Here is a 17,678-nt window from a genome sequence, read left to right as displayed (position 1 = left end):
AAATGCTGCAAAGAAACAAATGTCATATTCCATCAGATGACAGCCTCAAAAAAATCTGAAAAAAAGAATTGCAAACATGTATCCTGGCCATGAATGCAACTAATGTGGGAAAAATGCATACTGTGTGAATCTAATACGATAATTACCAGGTACAAACTGTGCTTCTCTCCACCCTATTGCATTGATGTGACTGTGGGATGAATATTCTTGTTGGTATATGAGGCTTGTGATGACAGGAAACTGTAAAATAGACTGATAGATTGACATATGAACTAATTAACAGATAGATCAAAAGCTGAACTACAAAGGCCTATAAACTGGAGAGAGAGAGAGAGAGACAGAGAGAGAGAGGCTGAAAAAAATACTATCACGCAATACTGTGTACTTCAATAGGTAAGAAACAGAAGCCACCATGCATCCAAAACTGATAGACTGATAAAGCAAAGACAGACAAAGACTCAGACTGATAGAACATGTAGACAGCCCCCTATGCCAACCAGAATCCATCCCTTATTTATAAAGCACACCACTACAATTAAAAAAAAAAAAAAAGTTACTCTCTCTTGCACAGAAAATGGAAAATATATCCACATATGCACATTCTTTTATTAACAAAATCCATATATATGCCACTACACTATGTGCAGAAAAATTGTATATAATAACAGGTCCATGTTTTCTTCCACTTATTTTTCTTTTACCTTCCATACGAAAAATGTCTTGATATTAATTGTCTATGCTATGGGTGATTTACTCTCAACTGACAAAGATCCCTAACCCCCTTTCAGCTCAGTTGATAGCCAAGTGTAGTCAGACTGAATGGTGGATCTGATTAGCAACCAAGGAGACTCAACTATACCCTAACCCCCTCTTAGCCAGCTCAGCTGATAGCCATGTCTAGTCAGATTGCAGAATGGATCTGATTTTTAACCAAGGAGACTCCTTTCCTCCCTAATCTCTTTCTAGCCAGCACAATGAACAGCCAAGTGTAGTCAGAGTGAAAGGTGGATCTGACCTACCAAAGAGACTCAGGCATCAAGTAACAAGCAACCTCAACTTATTACAGAACAGGCATCCTATCTGTAAATGACTCGGTTCTGTCAGATGATAAAAAAACTGACTATAATGACTGTTTTAGACCATCCACTCGTATGACTGTTTCAGAGAATGTTTTGGTACCTCTCAGTGTCCCATTTTGAATACACATTACTGTCTGAGATACCTCAATGATTTCAGGGACCATTTCTGAGTTACATTTCAGAGACTGGTTCAGTGATATGTCCAGTTTCAAGCAGCCATTTCAGATGGCTACACAAATGACTGTTTCTTTGACTGTCCAGTTCAGCGACTGTTTTTCAAGGTACATTCTCAAGCAACAGTTTTGACATAGCCACCTGAATAATGTTTTTAGAGACTATCCATTATTACTGTTATTATTTTACTATTTTTCTCCTTCTGTGCTTTTCCTTGCATTATGTTTTTATGTATCTATCGATAGGCAGATGAGAGTAATGTCTTAAACCATAGATAGACAGATAGTTTATATACCTATTCTGTAATGATGCATAGTACTGTACTCTTGTCTTTCATGTACAGTACTTCACAAGAATGGGTCACTTGTTACCAGTTATGAACAATGTAGATTTTGTTCTTCATCTGTTACTGTCATGTTTGTAATTCATATATTTCATGAAAAAGATGACTTATTTTGCCTGTCATTCACTCTGTATTCATTGTATTTCATTCTTTTCACCCATTATTCACTCCTGTGTTTGTATTTCATGCTTTTCACCTATTACTCACTCTGTACTTTTGAATTTCCCAAGAACAGATCACTCATTCACCTGCTATTCATTCTGTAGTCTCAGTATTCATGTAATTTGTAACAACCGGCTACTTATTCACTCAAATATTCACTATACAACTGTTTATGCACCTTCACTGGCAGATATTTTCATCCCTTTCCATTCACTATAGTCCATTCATTTCAACCTATCAAGGACTTTTTTTTGCAGCTTCCCATAGCATGGCAGCAGAACACTACAATGACCCTACATGCTATCCATACCTGTTCAGTTCTCCATCTTCTCTGCTCTCTCAGTCCTTTAGTTCTTTCCATCTCTCCTTGTTTCTTGAATGCTGTTGGAAGTTTTCCGTTTTTTGTGCGTCTCCTCGTTTAGGGAATGCTGTGGATCTCTCTCCATCTGTGGTGCTCTCTCATTCCTTTAGTTCCATACTCTTTTTCTCTTTCTTTTTTTAAGGAAGAATGCTGTTGACAGTTCTCAACTTTCTTCACTATCAGTCCTTATCTCTCTCTATCTTTCTTTCACTTAGGTATTAGGTTTTAAATGAGATAGTTCCCTCCCTTAGCATTTGCTGTAACTGCTCCTGTGATACTAATGTCAGTCGACCATCCGCCAGTTGCAAGCCCAACTGTTCACCCTGTGTTGTTCTTACAATCACAATTCTTGCCTGTTGCTGCACCACTGTTTGCTGGCTCTGTTGCGGCTGTATTTGCTGGCCTTGCTGTGACTGTACTTGCTGCTGTTGTTGCTGCAGTAGCTGAACAAACTGTCGTGTGGTTAATGTCTGCTGCTGCGGGCCCTCTGTTGTCTGTTGCGGTTGCGCAATGTTTTGGTTCTGTTGCACAATTTGCTGCTGAGATACTGGATTCTGTTGTACCTGTTGCTGATTAACTTGTTGTTGTATTTGCTGCTGCTGAACTACTAACTGCTGTTGCTGTTGCTTTTGCTGAAGAATTTGCTGTTGTCCTGTTAACTGTTGCTGTAGTATTGTGGGCTGCTGTGTGACCACCTGTTGTTGCTGTTGTTGTTGCTGTTGTGGTATTTTTTGCTGCTGTTGCACAATTTGTTGTGTTTGTGTCTGCTGTTGAGTCTTCTGTTGCTGAATTATCTGAGGTGTTTGTGTTTGCTGCTGTATCTTCTGCTGCTGGGTTACAAGTTGATGTGTTTGTACCTGCGTCTGTGTCTGCGTTTGTAGCTTTTGTTGCTGCTGCTGAGGCACGACTTGCTGTGTTTGAGTTTGCTGTGTCGACTGTATGTGATGTATGGTTCCTGGTGTGTTTTTGTGGTGAATGACTTGGCCACTGCCTTGTACATAGATTAAACCTTGATGTGTGGTTCCAGCTTGTCCCTGAACCATTTGAACAACCTGCCTGCCTCCTCCGGGCTGGACGATTTGTACCAATTTCTGTGGTGTTCCAGGCTGACCACTTCCTGCAACCGCATGCAGCCTCACTACCTGCTGCTGCTGTTGATTTGGTTGCATGACAGAAGCCTGTGCAACATGAACCACTTGCTGTGCTACCTGCTGAGTTGCTGCTACTTGTTGTTGCTGCGCAGGCTGAGTCACAACGACTGGCTTGTACGTGGCATTGCTTGGGTGAACAAGACCCTGACTTGTTACTTGAGTTGAGGCAAGTTGAGATCCTCCCCCAGCTACTCGCTGCTGAACTAACACTTGACCTTGCGTTCCTTGACCCTGTTGGACCAAAACCTGACCCTGTGTCCCCTGATTCACCACATGAGTCTGTTGGACCAAAACCTGACCTTGCTGCGTTCCTTGTTGACTGGTTACCTGACCTTGCTGAACCAAAACTTGACCCTGTTGGGCTCCTTGATTTGCCACTTGAGTCTGCTGGACTAAGACTTGACTTTGCTGTGTTCCCTGCTGATTTGCTACTTGACCTTGCTGAACCAAAACTTGGCCTTGCGTTCCTTGACTTGTTACCTGACTAACAGAATTGATCGAACTGTTTTTCTGCACCACACCGGCACTGGAACCGATTAAATTTCCTCTCTGCTGAGTTGCTACTCCTGTGGAGGAAGATACAGACACGTTTCTCCCCCCTTGGGGTGAATTTACCAGCTGGCTGTACGTCCTTTGCTGGCCACTGAGCCTGGTCACGTTCGTACTTTGCGTCTGGGAGCTTGAAACTTGTCTCATGCCTTGCTGAACTGGGGTTACTGTTTGAGGAATACTTGCTGTCTGTTGGGGCATATTCACCGTTTGATGAGGTATGCTTGCTCCTTGAGCCATGCCTTGAGATATAACATGCGTTTGAGGATGGACAATTTGCGTTTGTTGCGTCATTTGTGTTTGCTGTGTCACCTGTGTTTGTTGTCCCACACTTGTCGTTTGGGGAGCCTCCTCCAGCAAGGCAGTGGTCCCAGCTACAACCTGGACTCGAGCCGCTGTGTTTGGTGTGATCTGTGCATTTCTCTGTCCCGTTTGGCCTGGTGTCACTGCGCCGGGTGTCAGAGATAAGGTGTAGCCTCCTCTGTCATTTGGCAAAGCTACGATCTTACTTCCCGTTCTCTGCATCAGTTGGGCCAAAGACTCGGACTCAAAATTCAGCTGTACCTGAGTCTGTCCTCCAGGGCCAGCCACAGCAACAGGGGTGGCAGTTACTGTCTGAGTGGCAGGCTGACTGTGGGTGACAGTCACAGCTGACTGGGCCTGGACTGCTACTCCCTGTGACTGCTGTTGCTGTTTAATCGGCTGCTGACGTTGTGTCGTTGCAGTTCCAGCTTGCACAGATACAGACTGGTTAACTGGCACCCCCCCTCCTTGTGCCATAATGACCCTGCTGACCACTGGCGTAGTCTGTGGTCTGGGAGAAGCAATGATGTTTGGCGCAGTCTGTCTGCTTCCTGGATGACTTAATAGATTATGTTTACCGGGAAGGCTGCCAGTACTACCAGGTGTTCTAACAGTGGGAGGAACGACTGATGAAACTACAGATGGGGATGCAGAAACAAGTCTTGTGGATGATGTGAGGCGGTTAGCATCTTGTACACTGCTCCCGGTTGCAACCTGCGATCGAACAGAAGCATTGACCGTCATCGGCTTGGTCTGTTTCCCGACCCCCCTGTACGCCAACGCGAGTGTGTTCGGGGACGACGAAGCACTTACGACGGAGGAAATTGGGGCAACTCTTGGAACACTTGGAGAATTGCTGGTGGCCAAGCTATCAAGTCCAGAGGGCCGGGCGGGGTATGAGGTAGGTCTTGGTGCAGCCGAGCTCGACTGGGCAGTGTTTGTGCCCGTTTTCATCGAGAATTCACCGTCGGGGAGTCCTGGAATGTTTTGTGTAATCATGTGCGCATTGGTGTTCACCGTGTATGTCTGACCGTGATGCTGCAATTTAATCTGCGACACTGGGCCCTTAGTGGTAGGTCTCATGTACTTTGCTAACTGTAATGCCTGCTCGCCAACGACCCTAATGTACACTGGCGACCCCTGGCTGTTTATGGCTGCTACGACAAGGGTGGAGACGCCAGGTTTTAGGGTTGAGTATTGCACTGCCTTCTTGGGGAACATCTGACTGGTGGTTTTTGCAGAAGGCTGTGCATTTTGTCCCTCCTTCTTGGCACTGCTAACTAACTGACTAGCCAAACTGCGCACAGTCGATATGTCAACTTTCTCCTTGTCTAACCGAGAGTCTTTCAGAGCACTGCCAGAACGAACGTGTCCCTCATTATCAATATATCCCATCACTCTCCCCGTCTGTGACAGCAGGTAGCGTCTCACGCCAGAAGGTTGGGAGGTTGGAGTCCCTTCTTCCTCTTCTCCTTTCTCCTCCTCCTCCTCCTCCTCCTCTTTTTCCTTCTCCTCCTCCTCCCTCTTCCTCTTCTTCCTGGCCCTCTCCTGCTCAGCCTCCTGCGATGCCTGCAAAGCCAGTTTCTCAAAGTCCAGGCCATCATAATTTACAATCTTTTTGACCTTCCGAATCCGGCCTCTTGATGACACCGCATACCCCTCTGCATTTACTTCCGAGGACGCTGGAGTGGACTCGATGGGCGGAGGTGTATTTTCCATCAGCTGGGCTACTGCTTGCCGCTTGGCCTTGCGTTTGCGCAGTTTTCGCTTGGGATTCCCCTCCTCTGCAAATATAGGGAATTTTTGTGGGTTTGGCCTCTCTCTCTCTCTCTCTCATTACTCTGCTCCCTCTCAATACTCTTACTCTCCATCTCTCTGTTATTCTATTCCTTCTCAATAACTCTCTCTTTCTCTCTCTCTCTCCATACTTATAAAACTACACACCCGCTGGTACAAATTTTGAAATGTTTTTGGCCTCTAATGTCAATAAAAACAATCATCATCCTCTCCACTTTCCTCCCCATCCCAAGGTGGGGTGAGGTAGGGTCCACAGTAGTATAAAAATTCAACAGAAAGGGTTACTGACTAATGTTTGTACAACTGAATGAGCCATACTCCCATTCACTCACCATTCACACCTGTGAGATCAAAATACCAGTAAATGCATTGAGAATATCAAATAAAATGACACATCCAGGATAACAAGAAAACAGGGCAACACTTTATATACTAATACTAATTATAACACAAATGCCACCATAACAATAATTCACCCATCCATCATCCAATCCAATGTCGTCCCACGAGGAGCACAGAAGCCTGAGGCGAGGCAAGTTGGTCCTGACATTTAAGATGGGAGTGACAAGCCTCACTCATCCCTGAGTGGCATTACATGAGCAATAAACCCCAACCATCCCTTGGATACAAACCCATGCAGGCTTAATCAAATGGAGCATCTTAATTACCCACTAAACCACCAGATGACATAATTTGGATATATGGTTACCACCCTGCGTAGTAAATGGTTGGCTTGTCACTCAGTGTAGTCACCCATAGGCAGAGGGAAGAGGAAAGAAGGAAGGAAACAAAGACAGAAGTGGGAGTGTAATGTCACACATAGATAGAAGGAAAAGGAAAGAATGATGGAAAGAAAGAAGAGGAAGGAAGGAAGAGAGGAAAGGGCAGACACCCACAGCAGCACTACACTGAGTGAGCTGATTGTAGAGCACCCCACCTACCACGACAATAATATATACAGTAGGCCCTCAATATAACGAACTAATCTGGGGGACGGGTGGTTTGCTATTTCCAAATGTTCACTATATACGAGGGTTCAGTATTTCCGAGGGATTACCAAACTCGGTTCGCTATATAAGGGGAGACATTTGGTCCTACGTGCTCAGACACACTCTAAACTAACTCTGTGAAGTTTTACATGGAGAATTCAATGGCCTATGAAGTTGTACATGTAAATACATTACTGTATGAAGTTGTACATATAAATACAATACCTATAATAAGAATACAGTATAATGTAGTGCTGTTGAAGTACACTTACTGTGCCAGGAAGGGATGCTGTTGTCACTGTGGACTGAGTCCTAAACTTTCCCCTCATTTACTGACCCTTGTTCACAAAATACGGGAGAAGTTTGGTCGCGATTTGGCTGTTTGTTAAATCCAAAATTCACGGTACCAGGATTTGATATATCGGGGGTTTACTGTATATATATTTTTTATGCCACGTTCCCTTTTTTCAATACGGGCTAATTGTTGCCCCTGGGTAGAGGACTTTGGTTTTGACGCCTGTAGCACATTATGACCGGACGCCCTTCCTGATGTCTACCGATGACTCTTGGGTGGACTCGAACCTCTGACCCTTTGGTCAGAGCGCTCTAACCCTCTGAGCCACAGCTGCTAAAACCAGGTAGGTGGCAGGAGGGTGCTACCTCTCCCAACAAGGAAGCTACCTGGGCGTGGCGGGAACTTACGACTTTGGTCTTGAGTCAGGCCCTCCACCACTGAGCCACCATGCCCCCAATAATAATAAAAATAATAATAATAATAATAATCTATCTATCCACCTACTGCCAGACGCCTTCATCCCGTATGGAGTGGCCACAAACAAATAGCCTCCATGTTGCCCTGTCCCCCGCCATTTCACTGCCCTGCTCCCAGCTCACACCCCCTTCTCATATATCTCTCCACTCCAACCCTCCATCTTATCCATGGCCTCCCCCTCCCTCTCCCCCCCTCCACCTCTCACATACACTCTCCTTGTCATTCTCTCACTCTCCATATAATAATAATAATAATAATAATAATAATATTTAATAACATTTTAATACCTTATATACTGTACTTTGAATACCTGTAATAATAATAATAATAATAATAATAACAATAATTCAACATCTTAAATACTATTACTAATAATGCCTAACAACAACAACAACAGCAATAATAATAATAATAATAATAATAATAAACAGTCCGATCCTAAACTGCAGATTCATAACGCATGGCAACATCATGCAACAGTTTGCAATATCAGTAACTCACGGAAATTACACAATATTCGCGAACGCGGCCTCGAAAGTGACGAATTTTCTGATGCCTAGTGTAATACGCACCACCATTACCTCACGCCCACACACCCAGCCGGGCGTAAACCAATCGCAGTCAAACATGGCAATTACTAAACCAATCATATTTAAGCACAGCACTTACTATACGCCAATCACGGCACTTCCCTCCCATGCCAAGCACTGAGGACGTACAGGCTTGATGCCTTGGCGGCACGCTCAATGCGTTGTCTCCTCTCCGTAGTTAACATGTGATTTGTTACAAGAGGATTACCCCCCCCCCCTTTGCTTCCTCTGCCTGCCTAGTGTTGCCATGGCTGATCGTAATCCTTCTCAACCTACAACTTCTTTGAGGGGAAAGAAGAAGAAGCTAATGTTAACTTACACCTCAACGTCAGATGTAATGAGGAGGATTGACTGTGGTGAGAAGCAAGCCAAAGTTGCCCACCATTACAGGCTCTATGGGGTACTTCTCTAACAAACAGGTGCAGCGATTCCACCTGTATTATTACAAACTTACGATCTCAAGTAATTTTGGTACACATGCAACACAGATACCTAACTGCTGAATTGTGACTGCAAGAAGTGAGTGGAAAAACACGATGTATACCTATTTTGGGGTATATAGGGAAGCACGCACGTCACCCGCAGCAATGTTTACTGATCATCTCTCCAACTGGTGCACTGCTTGCCAACCACCGCCCCAACTGGATGCGTCAGTGTATCACGCCTTCTAGATCCTCATTAATAGCTTTCAGAGGTAAGTTTATAAACATGCCCAGTGGCTATGGTAATCCAGGAATAACAACAAGTAAGCTGTGAAAGACTCACTTTAATAGAAAATATGGAAAGGCCGCACCCGTTTGGTAAAGAATTAATCTCAATGAATCGATGACTCACAACGACACAGAGGCAGCTAAGGGTGACAACACCCCTTTTGTTGTCTCCACACTGGACTCTGAGGGGTTCCTGAGGCAGGCCGAGGAGGAGGAAGTGGCGCAGAGGCGACAGCACGAGGCAGCACCACTCTCGCCTTGTGCTGTGAGGCCGTAGTCTGCCTCAGGCCTGGGAACCCCTCCCCCCTCCCCTGCCCATTCAAGCAATGTCATTGGTCAGAGTCAGGCAAGAATCTTACTGTACTGTTCATTCCCATTAAATAGGCTTTACTAATTTGTTTTCCAAGTTGCTAGTGTTCACTGGTCACCAGTTTAATGTAGGTCTGGGGGTAAGGGGGGGCAACTTTTTCCCAGACGACAGACCCATAAGTACGTTTCCCCATAAGATTATTTCTAACTCGCAGAATTCTCAAATCGCGGTGTGTGCGCAGTCTCAAAAAAGTGCAATTTAGGAATTCCACTGAAAATAGTAGAAATCCACCCAACTTTATTTCCCACCTAAGAATTTGGTGAGGCAGGGTCCAGAGACCAGGATAAAAACATTACAGAAGGACAACCTAACCAAAAGACTGCCCAATTAAAAGGGCCACACTCTAATTCACACATCATTAAGCCACTGGAACCCTGACTCCATCTCACAGGCAAAAACATCCACACTTGGGCATTTCATACAACCAATCATTTACCTGCAATCTTACCAATACAACACAAGGGTAAAGCCTGCCAACACTGCCAAGGGACGGTGGGCTGGTCTCTACACCTACAATATACTCACATACTTCTGTACAAATTGATGGATGGTTGAGTGAGCAGACAAGAACATATGAGAGTGTGGAGGTGTGAGGTTTGGTTCCTGGTGGATGCTACATCTGCATTTCTCCACCCAGTTAACAGGGGCACCATAGCTGGCTGCATATCACCCCATTCACTGATTATATGATTACCACTCAGCATTGTAAATGGTTTCCTGGGATGCAGGAAACCATTAGACATTGTCACTCAGTGCAGAGTTGCACGAAGGAAGCACTACACAGAGCAAGTGGATGATAAGCACCATCAACAACCCCTAAATCCTTTACGAATTTTTTTAGGGGGACTAAATAACAACAAAGAAAGAAAAGAAGCACATCTCAATGGGTATAATTTGGCCATAGAACAATAATGTGAAGTTTCAAATAAACTGGTGATGGAATAAACAAACGGCACCAAATTGAAAAGTAAAAATCTATAGAAAAAAAGAAAAAGAGCCACATTTCAAGCAAGCTGGTGAAAACTCTTTCTCTCTCTCTCTCTATATGTATAGTACAGAGAGAGAGAGAGAGAGAGAGAGAGAGAGGGGGGGGGGATTAACATCTACAGAGTAACTCCAAGGCCCACCATCAACAGACTCCTCGCTGGACGATGACGATGATGATGACTCCTGTGGTGGTGGCGGGGGAGGCTCTGGCTCTGGCTCAGGGTCGCTCATCCACGCCTCTTCTGCCGGGTCAACATAATCTGGATCTCTGGAATGATGATGATGATGATGATGATGATAGTAGTTGTAGTACAATATCATAATTAATACTATTCCTTCCCCTTCTGTCTTTCTTTCCTTCATTCTTTCCTCTTCCTTCTGCCCATGGCTGGCTCTACACTGAAAGACAAGCCAAATGGTTCCCTGTACACCAGGAAACCATTTACTATGCTGGGTGGTAACCATATAACCAAATGATGGCATCTGGTGGTTTAGTGGGCAATTAATCCATGGACAGCAAACCACAGCTCCGGCTGTGCTGGCCGTGCATCACCGTAAACAACTCAACCCCTATGCAACTTACCTGTGGCGCTCCACAAAGACAAAGAAAGAGATTTTTTTCTTTTCACCAGATGATGCCCTGGATGTTTATCTTCACACACACACACACACACACACACACACACACACACACACACACACACACACACAAAAACTTCATTTTTTGGCACCACGGGGTGGGATAAAATAAAGGTAATTCCACAATCCATGGGTTAAGGCGCTCCAGTCAGATCCAGCCTGTGCAGGTTTCTATCCATGGGGTGGTTGGGGTCTACTGCTCACATAATACCACTCAGTAAGTGAGGCTGGTCACTCTCATCTTAAATGTCAGGACCAACTTGCCTAGCCCCAGGTTCCTACGCTCCTCATGGGACAACACAAGATTAGATGACGATGATGATGGTGATTAGTAGTAGCAGTAAATGTAGTATGAGTTGCTGTTGTAGTAGAAATGATATGGAAAACAGAGAAGAGAAAAGGCAGCTAGATGATATGAAAAAAGAAGATAAGAGAAGGGAAGAGAAGGGGTGTCTCTAATGAGAAGAGAAGAGAGGGTTAGAGGAGAAAAGAAGGAAAGAGAAAAGGGGATAAATGAGAAACCAGCAGCAGTAGTAGTAGTAGTAGTTGTAGTAGTAGTAGTAATAGTAACTGTAGTAGTAATAGTAGCAGCAGTAGATTACAACCTCGTTTTAGCTACAACTAGAATGCATTTATGAAAACCGATCATATAACAAATTCAGCCTGGTAGCAATTGTATAGGTGAGAAGAACCATCCTGCAACAAGGGATCAGAATGAAAGCAATCTCCTGTATCACTCAACTCCAACCTTTCATCTCATCCAGGGGTATGACAAGGTGAGAAAACTTTTACCTGGTTGTGGCACATGGGAAGGCTGCCTGGCTCTTGTCTGACGAGGCCGGGTTCGATTCCCAGCACTACTGGCAATATGTTATCTATTGTAAAACACCTGATGATTCCACCCAGTTTGTAAACCTGCTTTCATGACAGTCCATCATATTGCATGCTTGTGTTGCTACTGTAAAATATTCATAAGATAAAATACTGATCTTTGAGGGTTACCACGAGTAGTACTAGTCATTTTGGACATCACTGGAACCCTCGTGCAATACTCTTTGGAGCTTGTGTGCCCTCAGAAATATTAACCTTACAGAAATATGGCCGACAACAATAACGTTGAATGTGAAACCATCAACTGGGTAAGGAAAATTCTGACAAGAAAAACAACTCACCTCTTTTCAAAATCATTCCACTCATGCCTCAGTTTTGTGCGCAGCCTCTTGGTGGCAGAAAGAAGCTTGGACTCCCAGGGACCTAACTCATTCAGCAGGTTGCACAGCGCGTAGTGAAGCTTAACCTCGCAGGATGGACGCTTTTTACCATCTTCCTGTGCAGAAAAATTATCATCACCCAGACATCAAGTTTTACCTCATACAATCCAAGTTCAGCTTAGTTGCAGGTCAAGTGTGGTCAAGTTCCATTTATCTACCTATATACAACCAGATGCCTTACTCCCATATGGGGTGGCCACAAATTCACCTCCTAGCTGCCCTGTCCCCTGCCATTTTGCTGCCTTCCCTCCCAACTTACACCCCCTTCTCTCATAAACCTCTCTACTCCCTTTCGTCCCCCCCTCAAGTTAGAGGGCCAATTTCACTGGTAACAAAGAAGACTCTTTCCTACTCCAAGCTGATCAGAGTTCATGCAACCAGAACTTAGTATCATATTTAAGTTAGGAAAGTGGCCAAGTTCGACCAGATAAAAATAAAATTCCTACAGTACAAATCCTCATATTGGAAATTCTTCAAGGAACACCTTAGAAGGTAGAATCATAATTTGGGGAAAATTGGGTAAGAAATGGCCTACAGTACCATGAACTGTTACTGCACTGAATGACTATACCCACCCTGCCCTAGGGTGGTAAAGGAGGTCCAGATGATGATGGATTTGTAATATATCATTTGTTGTTATACTGGCCACAAATACTGTCTTCAAAAATGCATTCAATATGTAAGTCCAGGTATCAACACCTTATTCATTCATTCATTCATTGCCAGACGCCATGTATCCCAAACAGGGTGGCCAAGGACTTAGAGTTAATTGTTTTACAGGGAGGGGCACTAATCCTCCACCAACCCCACTTGACACGTAGGGAGAACGTTATGCCAACAGCATCTGGTGTTCCCAGGCGGTCACCCATCCAAGTACTAACCAGACCCAACTAACCAGACCCAACACCTTATTGCAAGACAAAAATAAAATACCAGTAATAAAAAGTAAGTGGAGGTTTTTGGAAATCTGATGTTAGGATTTGAGAGCTGTACAGTATTTGAGTTGTGGGAGTGGCCCAGTTCCATCAAATGAACAAAATATCCCAACAGTTGCCTTGGCTTTAACTCACCCCAACTTTTGGCTTCTTAGCAGGAGTTTTGTCTTCTTCCTCTCCACCATCACCAGCTCCGCCACCACCAGCGCCATTCGATGTCTCTGGCAGGTCCCCAAACCTCTTGATCAGCTCTCTAAGTTGCTCCACCGTCGTCACAACCAGCTCAAAATCCTCCAGGCGAGGCAGGTACGGTGAGGGATCATATATGGATGAGAGTTCCTTGGGAGGGGAAGGTGCGTGTTCTTTGGTTTCGTTCTTCGTTTTCTTCTCCCCCTCGCCCTCTTCTGCCTCGAAACCATTGAACGAGGGGGACTCTGGGTTTCGTTTAGTTTCGCCTTTCTCATCTGACAGTTTTGCCTCCGTTTTACATTTCCTTTCTGCTTGTTTTGCCTCCATTTCACTTTTGATGTCAGGTTTCTGCTCTGTTTTGGTTCTTCTATCAGGTTGTCTCTCATCCGTTTCACTTTTTATGTTGGGTTTCTGTTCTGTTTCACCTCTTTTGTTTGAATGTTTTTGTTCAGCTTCATCCCTCTCACACTTTCTTTGCCCTGACTCACTTTTCACATTCACCTCTTCCTTCACAGTCTCCTGGCATTCCATTTCCTCCACTTTCTCCTCACGCCACGCTATTTCCTTCACATCCCCTGTTTCCTGTTTCACATCGTCCGTATGCCAATCCACGTCCTGTTTGACATCCCCGGTAATCAACTCTGGTTCCTCTTTCACCACCTCCTTTAATTCAGTACTGACTAACAAGCTCTCTGGCTCCCCCTTCACCTCCTCTTTTCCTTCTGTATTAATTAACAAGTTTGCACCCCCTGGTTTTTTAACCCCATTTTCCACAATCAAACACTCTGCATCTTCCTCCTCCTCCTTAATCTTACCATTCATTAGAGATTCAACCTTCCCACTTTTTTCAGTCTTCTGGCAGCCACCTTTCACGTCATTATTCGTTTTATCAAGATCCCTCTTATCCTCTACACCACATACACCGTTTTGTAGTTTTTGGAGGGAATTTGTACCTTTTTCACTTACTCTATCAACCCCATTCAAAGTTCTCTCCTCGGATGTCTCTCGAGAGTTTTCGCTGATTTCTAGTCGCTTGTTTCTTGCTGAACTGTCTTCACCGTTTAAGGCTAGCCTTTGCTGTGTGGGGACAGAGAGAGAGAGAGAGAGAGAGAGAGAATGAGAAATAAATACTGGATAGATTAAAAAATATTTAGATAAAATATAGAAAGGGACTAACATCACTGCTTAAGGCTACTCTTTGCTGCATAGTGAATGGGTTTAATTCCTGATTTGACAAATACAGTATAATTATATATGAGTGTGTTGCTGAGTGAAGACGAAGGGGAGCTGCAAGGCTCGGTGGATGAGTTTGGGAGAGTGTGTAAGAAACGGAATCTAAAGGTGAATGTAGAGAAGAGTAAAGTGATGGTCTTTGAGAGAGGTGAAGTCAGTGAATGTACAGTGAGGCTGGATGGTGAGGAATTGGAAAATGTGAGTACGTTTAAGTACTTGGGGAGCGTGATGAGTAAGGATGGAAGTTTGGAGGGTGAAGTGCTTGAAAGGGTACAACAAGGAAGAAAGGTTGCTGGTTCCTTGAAAGCAGTGATAACAAACAAGGAAGTGAGCATGGAAGTGAAAAAGTTACTACATGACAGTATTGTGATACCAACTCTAACGTACGGAAGTGAAGCTTGGACATTGTTGGAAGGACACAAGTCAAGAGTGAGAGCAGTGGAAATGAGTTATTTAAGAGGAGCCTGTGGAGTCACATGGTGAGAGAGGCTGACAAATGAGGATATAAAGGAGCGTTGTGGTGAGGATGTGGATGTGATAGGAAGCATTATGAGGAACACACTGAGGTGGTTTGGCCATGTGGAGAGGATGGAGGGTGAGAGACTGTCGAGGAGAGTGTATGTAAGTGAGGTGGAGGGGGAGGCCGAGGATGAGATGGAGGGATGGGGTGGAGAGGTATATGAGAGGGGGGTGTGAGCTGGGAGAAGGGCAGTGAAATGGCGGGGGACAGGGCGATGTGGAGGCGATTTGTTTGTGGCCACCCCGCACGGGATTGCGGCGTCTGGCAATAGATAGATAGATAGATAGATAGTATATGTGTGTGTGTGTATCATCCATTACATCCATCCATCACCCAATCCTATCTTGCCCCATGAGGAGTGTAGGAGGCCGAGCCTAGACAAGTTGGTCCTGACATTTAAGATGAGAGTGACCAACCTCACTCATCCTGAGTGGCATTACGTGAGCAATAAACCCCAACCACCCCTTGGATATAAACCTTCACCGGCTCAATCTGACTGAAGCACCTTAATTACCCACTAAACCACCAGGCGCCATAATTTGGTTATATGGTTACCACCCAATGTAGTAAATGGTTTCCTGGTGTACAGGAAACCATTTGGCTTGTCATTCAGTGTAGAATCATCCACAGGAAGAAGGAAAAAGAAACAGAGAAGGAAAGAAAGACAGATGAGGGAGTGTAAAGTCACCTGTACGCAGAAGAAAGAGGAAAGAATGAAGGAATGAAAGACAGAAGAGGAAGGAAAGATGAAGAGAAAGGGCAAACACCTACAGCAGCACTACACTGAGTGAGTGGAAGAAGTGTCCCCACCTATCACTATAGTGAGAGAGAGAGAGAGAGAGAGAGAGAGAGAGAGACCGTATCCACAAAGAGAAGACAGTAAACTGAAGAGTGTGAAAGTCTTCTAATGAAATATATGCATGGGTGGTTGTGTTTTTGCAGGTTCCTGGCCTTTGGTTCCTTCTTCCATGCATTAAAAAAATAAAAAAAGTAGGGTGAACGGAGATTTGAGTGATGAGTGTTCCGTGAATGTTGGTGTGCATCAGGGATCAGTCTTGAGCCTCTTGTTATTCATCATGGTACCTGAAGCTCTCTCGTGTGACTTCAGAAATGGACTCCCATGGGAGATGCTGTATGGAGGTGATTTAGTGTTGGCTGCTGAGAATGAAAGGGAGGTGGAGGAAAAGATGGTATGGGGCACAAGGGCTTAAGAGTAAATGCAGATAAAACAAAAGTGATGATATCTAGGACTGGTGGTGGTACTGCCAAATAAGAGGGAGAGTGGCCATGTGCAGCCTGCCATAAGGGCATGTGAAGTAATTCTGTCTTGTGCAGTGTTTGTGATAAGTGGATGCATAAGAGATGTAGTGGTAGTAGAGGTAGATGTGTGTGAAAATGCTGAGTTCATGTGTGCGGCGTGTCTGAGAGAGCATGTCGAGACTGTCAGGCATGAAAGAAATAATCTGGCTGGTGAGTGCATGGGGGAGTTTTGTTACCTGGTAGACATGTTATGTGCTGGAGGTGGGAACGACATTAGCTCTGTGGCTAGGGTAAGGAGTATTTGGAAGTTCTGGAAGCTGTTGCCTCTCCAGACACAATAGGGCTCTCCCTCCGTGCAATGGGATCTTTGTATGCGGCACATGTTGAGTGTAATGCTGTATGGTAGTGAGACCTGGGTAGTAAAGGATATTCAAAGACTCAAACATATGATCAAACATACAGAGATGATAGTGATTAGATGGATGTGTCGTGTGTCCTTAAATGACAGGTCTAGAAGGACTGGGATTGTGAATGAAGAGTTGAGAGGAAGGATGGGATTTGAATGTATTAGTGTTGTGATAAGAAGGGGTAGACTGTGATGGTTTCGGAAGGCACAGAAGATGGAGGATGACAAGGGGTGTGGAGTGGGAATCGTGAACACTGAGTGTATGGCTATGCGAGGCAGAAGGAAAAAAACGAGATGGGATAAGGGACTGAACAAGGAGGCTTCAAGAGATTAAGCAGCATGGAGAGCCATCATCACTGACCAAAACTGATGCATGCAAGCATACTGGAGCTTTTATAAACCAAGTCAAATGAAACAATAAACAGACTAACCTTCTCCTTGGTGTGAACAGCACGATGCCCTTTCAGCGCAGCAATATTCTGAAACGCTTTGCCACATAACTCACAAGTGGGTTTCTGTGGACAATATAACCATCAGACATTTTTATCCTATGTTACCAAATTGTTATTATTATTGTATTATTAATTATTAGTAACCATTATTATTATCATTACTATTCTTATTACTCTGTTACTACTACTACTACTATTATCACTATTATAATCATCACAATGATTTCACTGTTTTCTCAACCATGCTGTTCATATACTGCTACAATACTCCAAATACCTGATTACAAATACAAAAAATAACACAAAAAAAGGATTAATAATAATAATAATAACAAAAAAAATTTCAAACTCGATTAGATATTAGTACTGTAAATACTGAGACAGGACTACACAAGATTAGTCTAATTCTTGTATGCTACTAAAACTTTTTTTTTTC

The 17,678-nt window shown here is 44.1% G+C and overlaps 1 protein-coding gene across 1 annotated transcript in view; it reads right to left on the bottom strand.

Annotated features, from left to right (window-relative positions):
- Positions 1-2,337: 2,337 nt before the first annotated feature.
- The window catches only part of LOC145418433 (uncharacterized), a 37,009-nt gene continuing 21,668 nt past the window's right edge, over positions 2,338-17,678 (bottom strand). Inside the window, exons 15-21 of the mRNA XM_080286851.1 lie at positions 17,222-17,305; positions 14,108-14,448; positions 13,324-13,738; positions 12,149-12,303; positions 10,478-10,605; positions 3,708-5,906; positions 2,338-3,479 (exon numbers count right to left, since the gene is read on the bottom strand). Of these exons, the coding sequence (XP_080142977.1) occupies positions 2,338-3,479; positions 3,708-5,906; positions 10,478-10,605; positions 12,149-12,303; positions 13,324-13,738; positions 14,108-14,448; positions 17,222-17,305 (4,464 nt within the window). The remainder of the gene's footprint in view (positions 3,480-3,707; positions 5,907-10,477; positions 10,606-12,148; positions 12,304-13,323; positions 13,739-14,107; positions 14,449-17,221; positions 17,306-17,678) is intronic.

This window comes from Coenobita brevimanus, chromosome 114 (genome assembly GCF_032717465.1).
Source record: "Coenobita brevimanus isolate Jiangsu-jjx chromosome 114, ASM3271746v2, whole genome shotgun sequence".
NCBI classification, from domain to species: Eukaryota; Metazoa; Arthropoda; class Malacostraca; order Decapoda; family Coenobitidae; genus Coenobita; species Coenobita brevimanus.
This window is presented reverse-complemented; position numbering and strand designations above follow the sequence as displayed.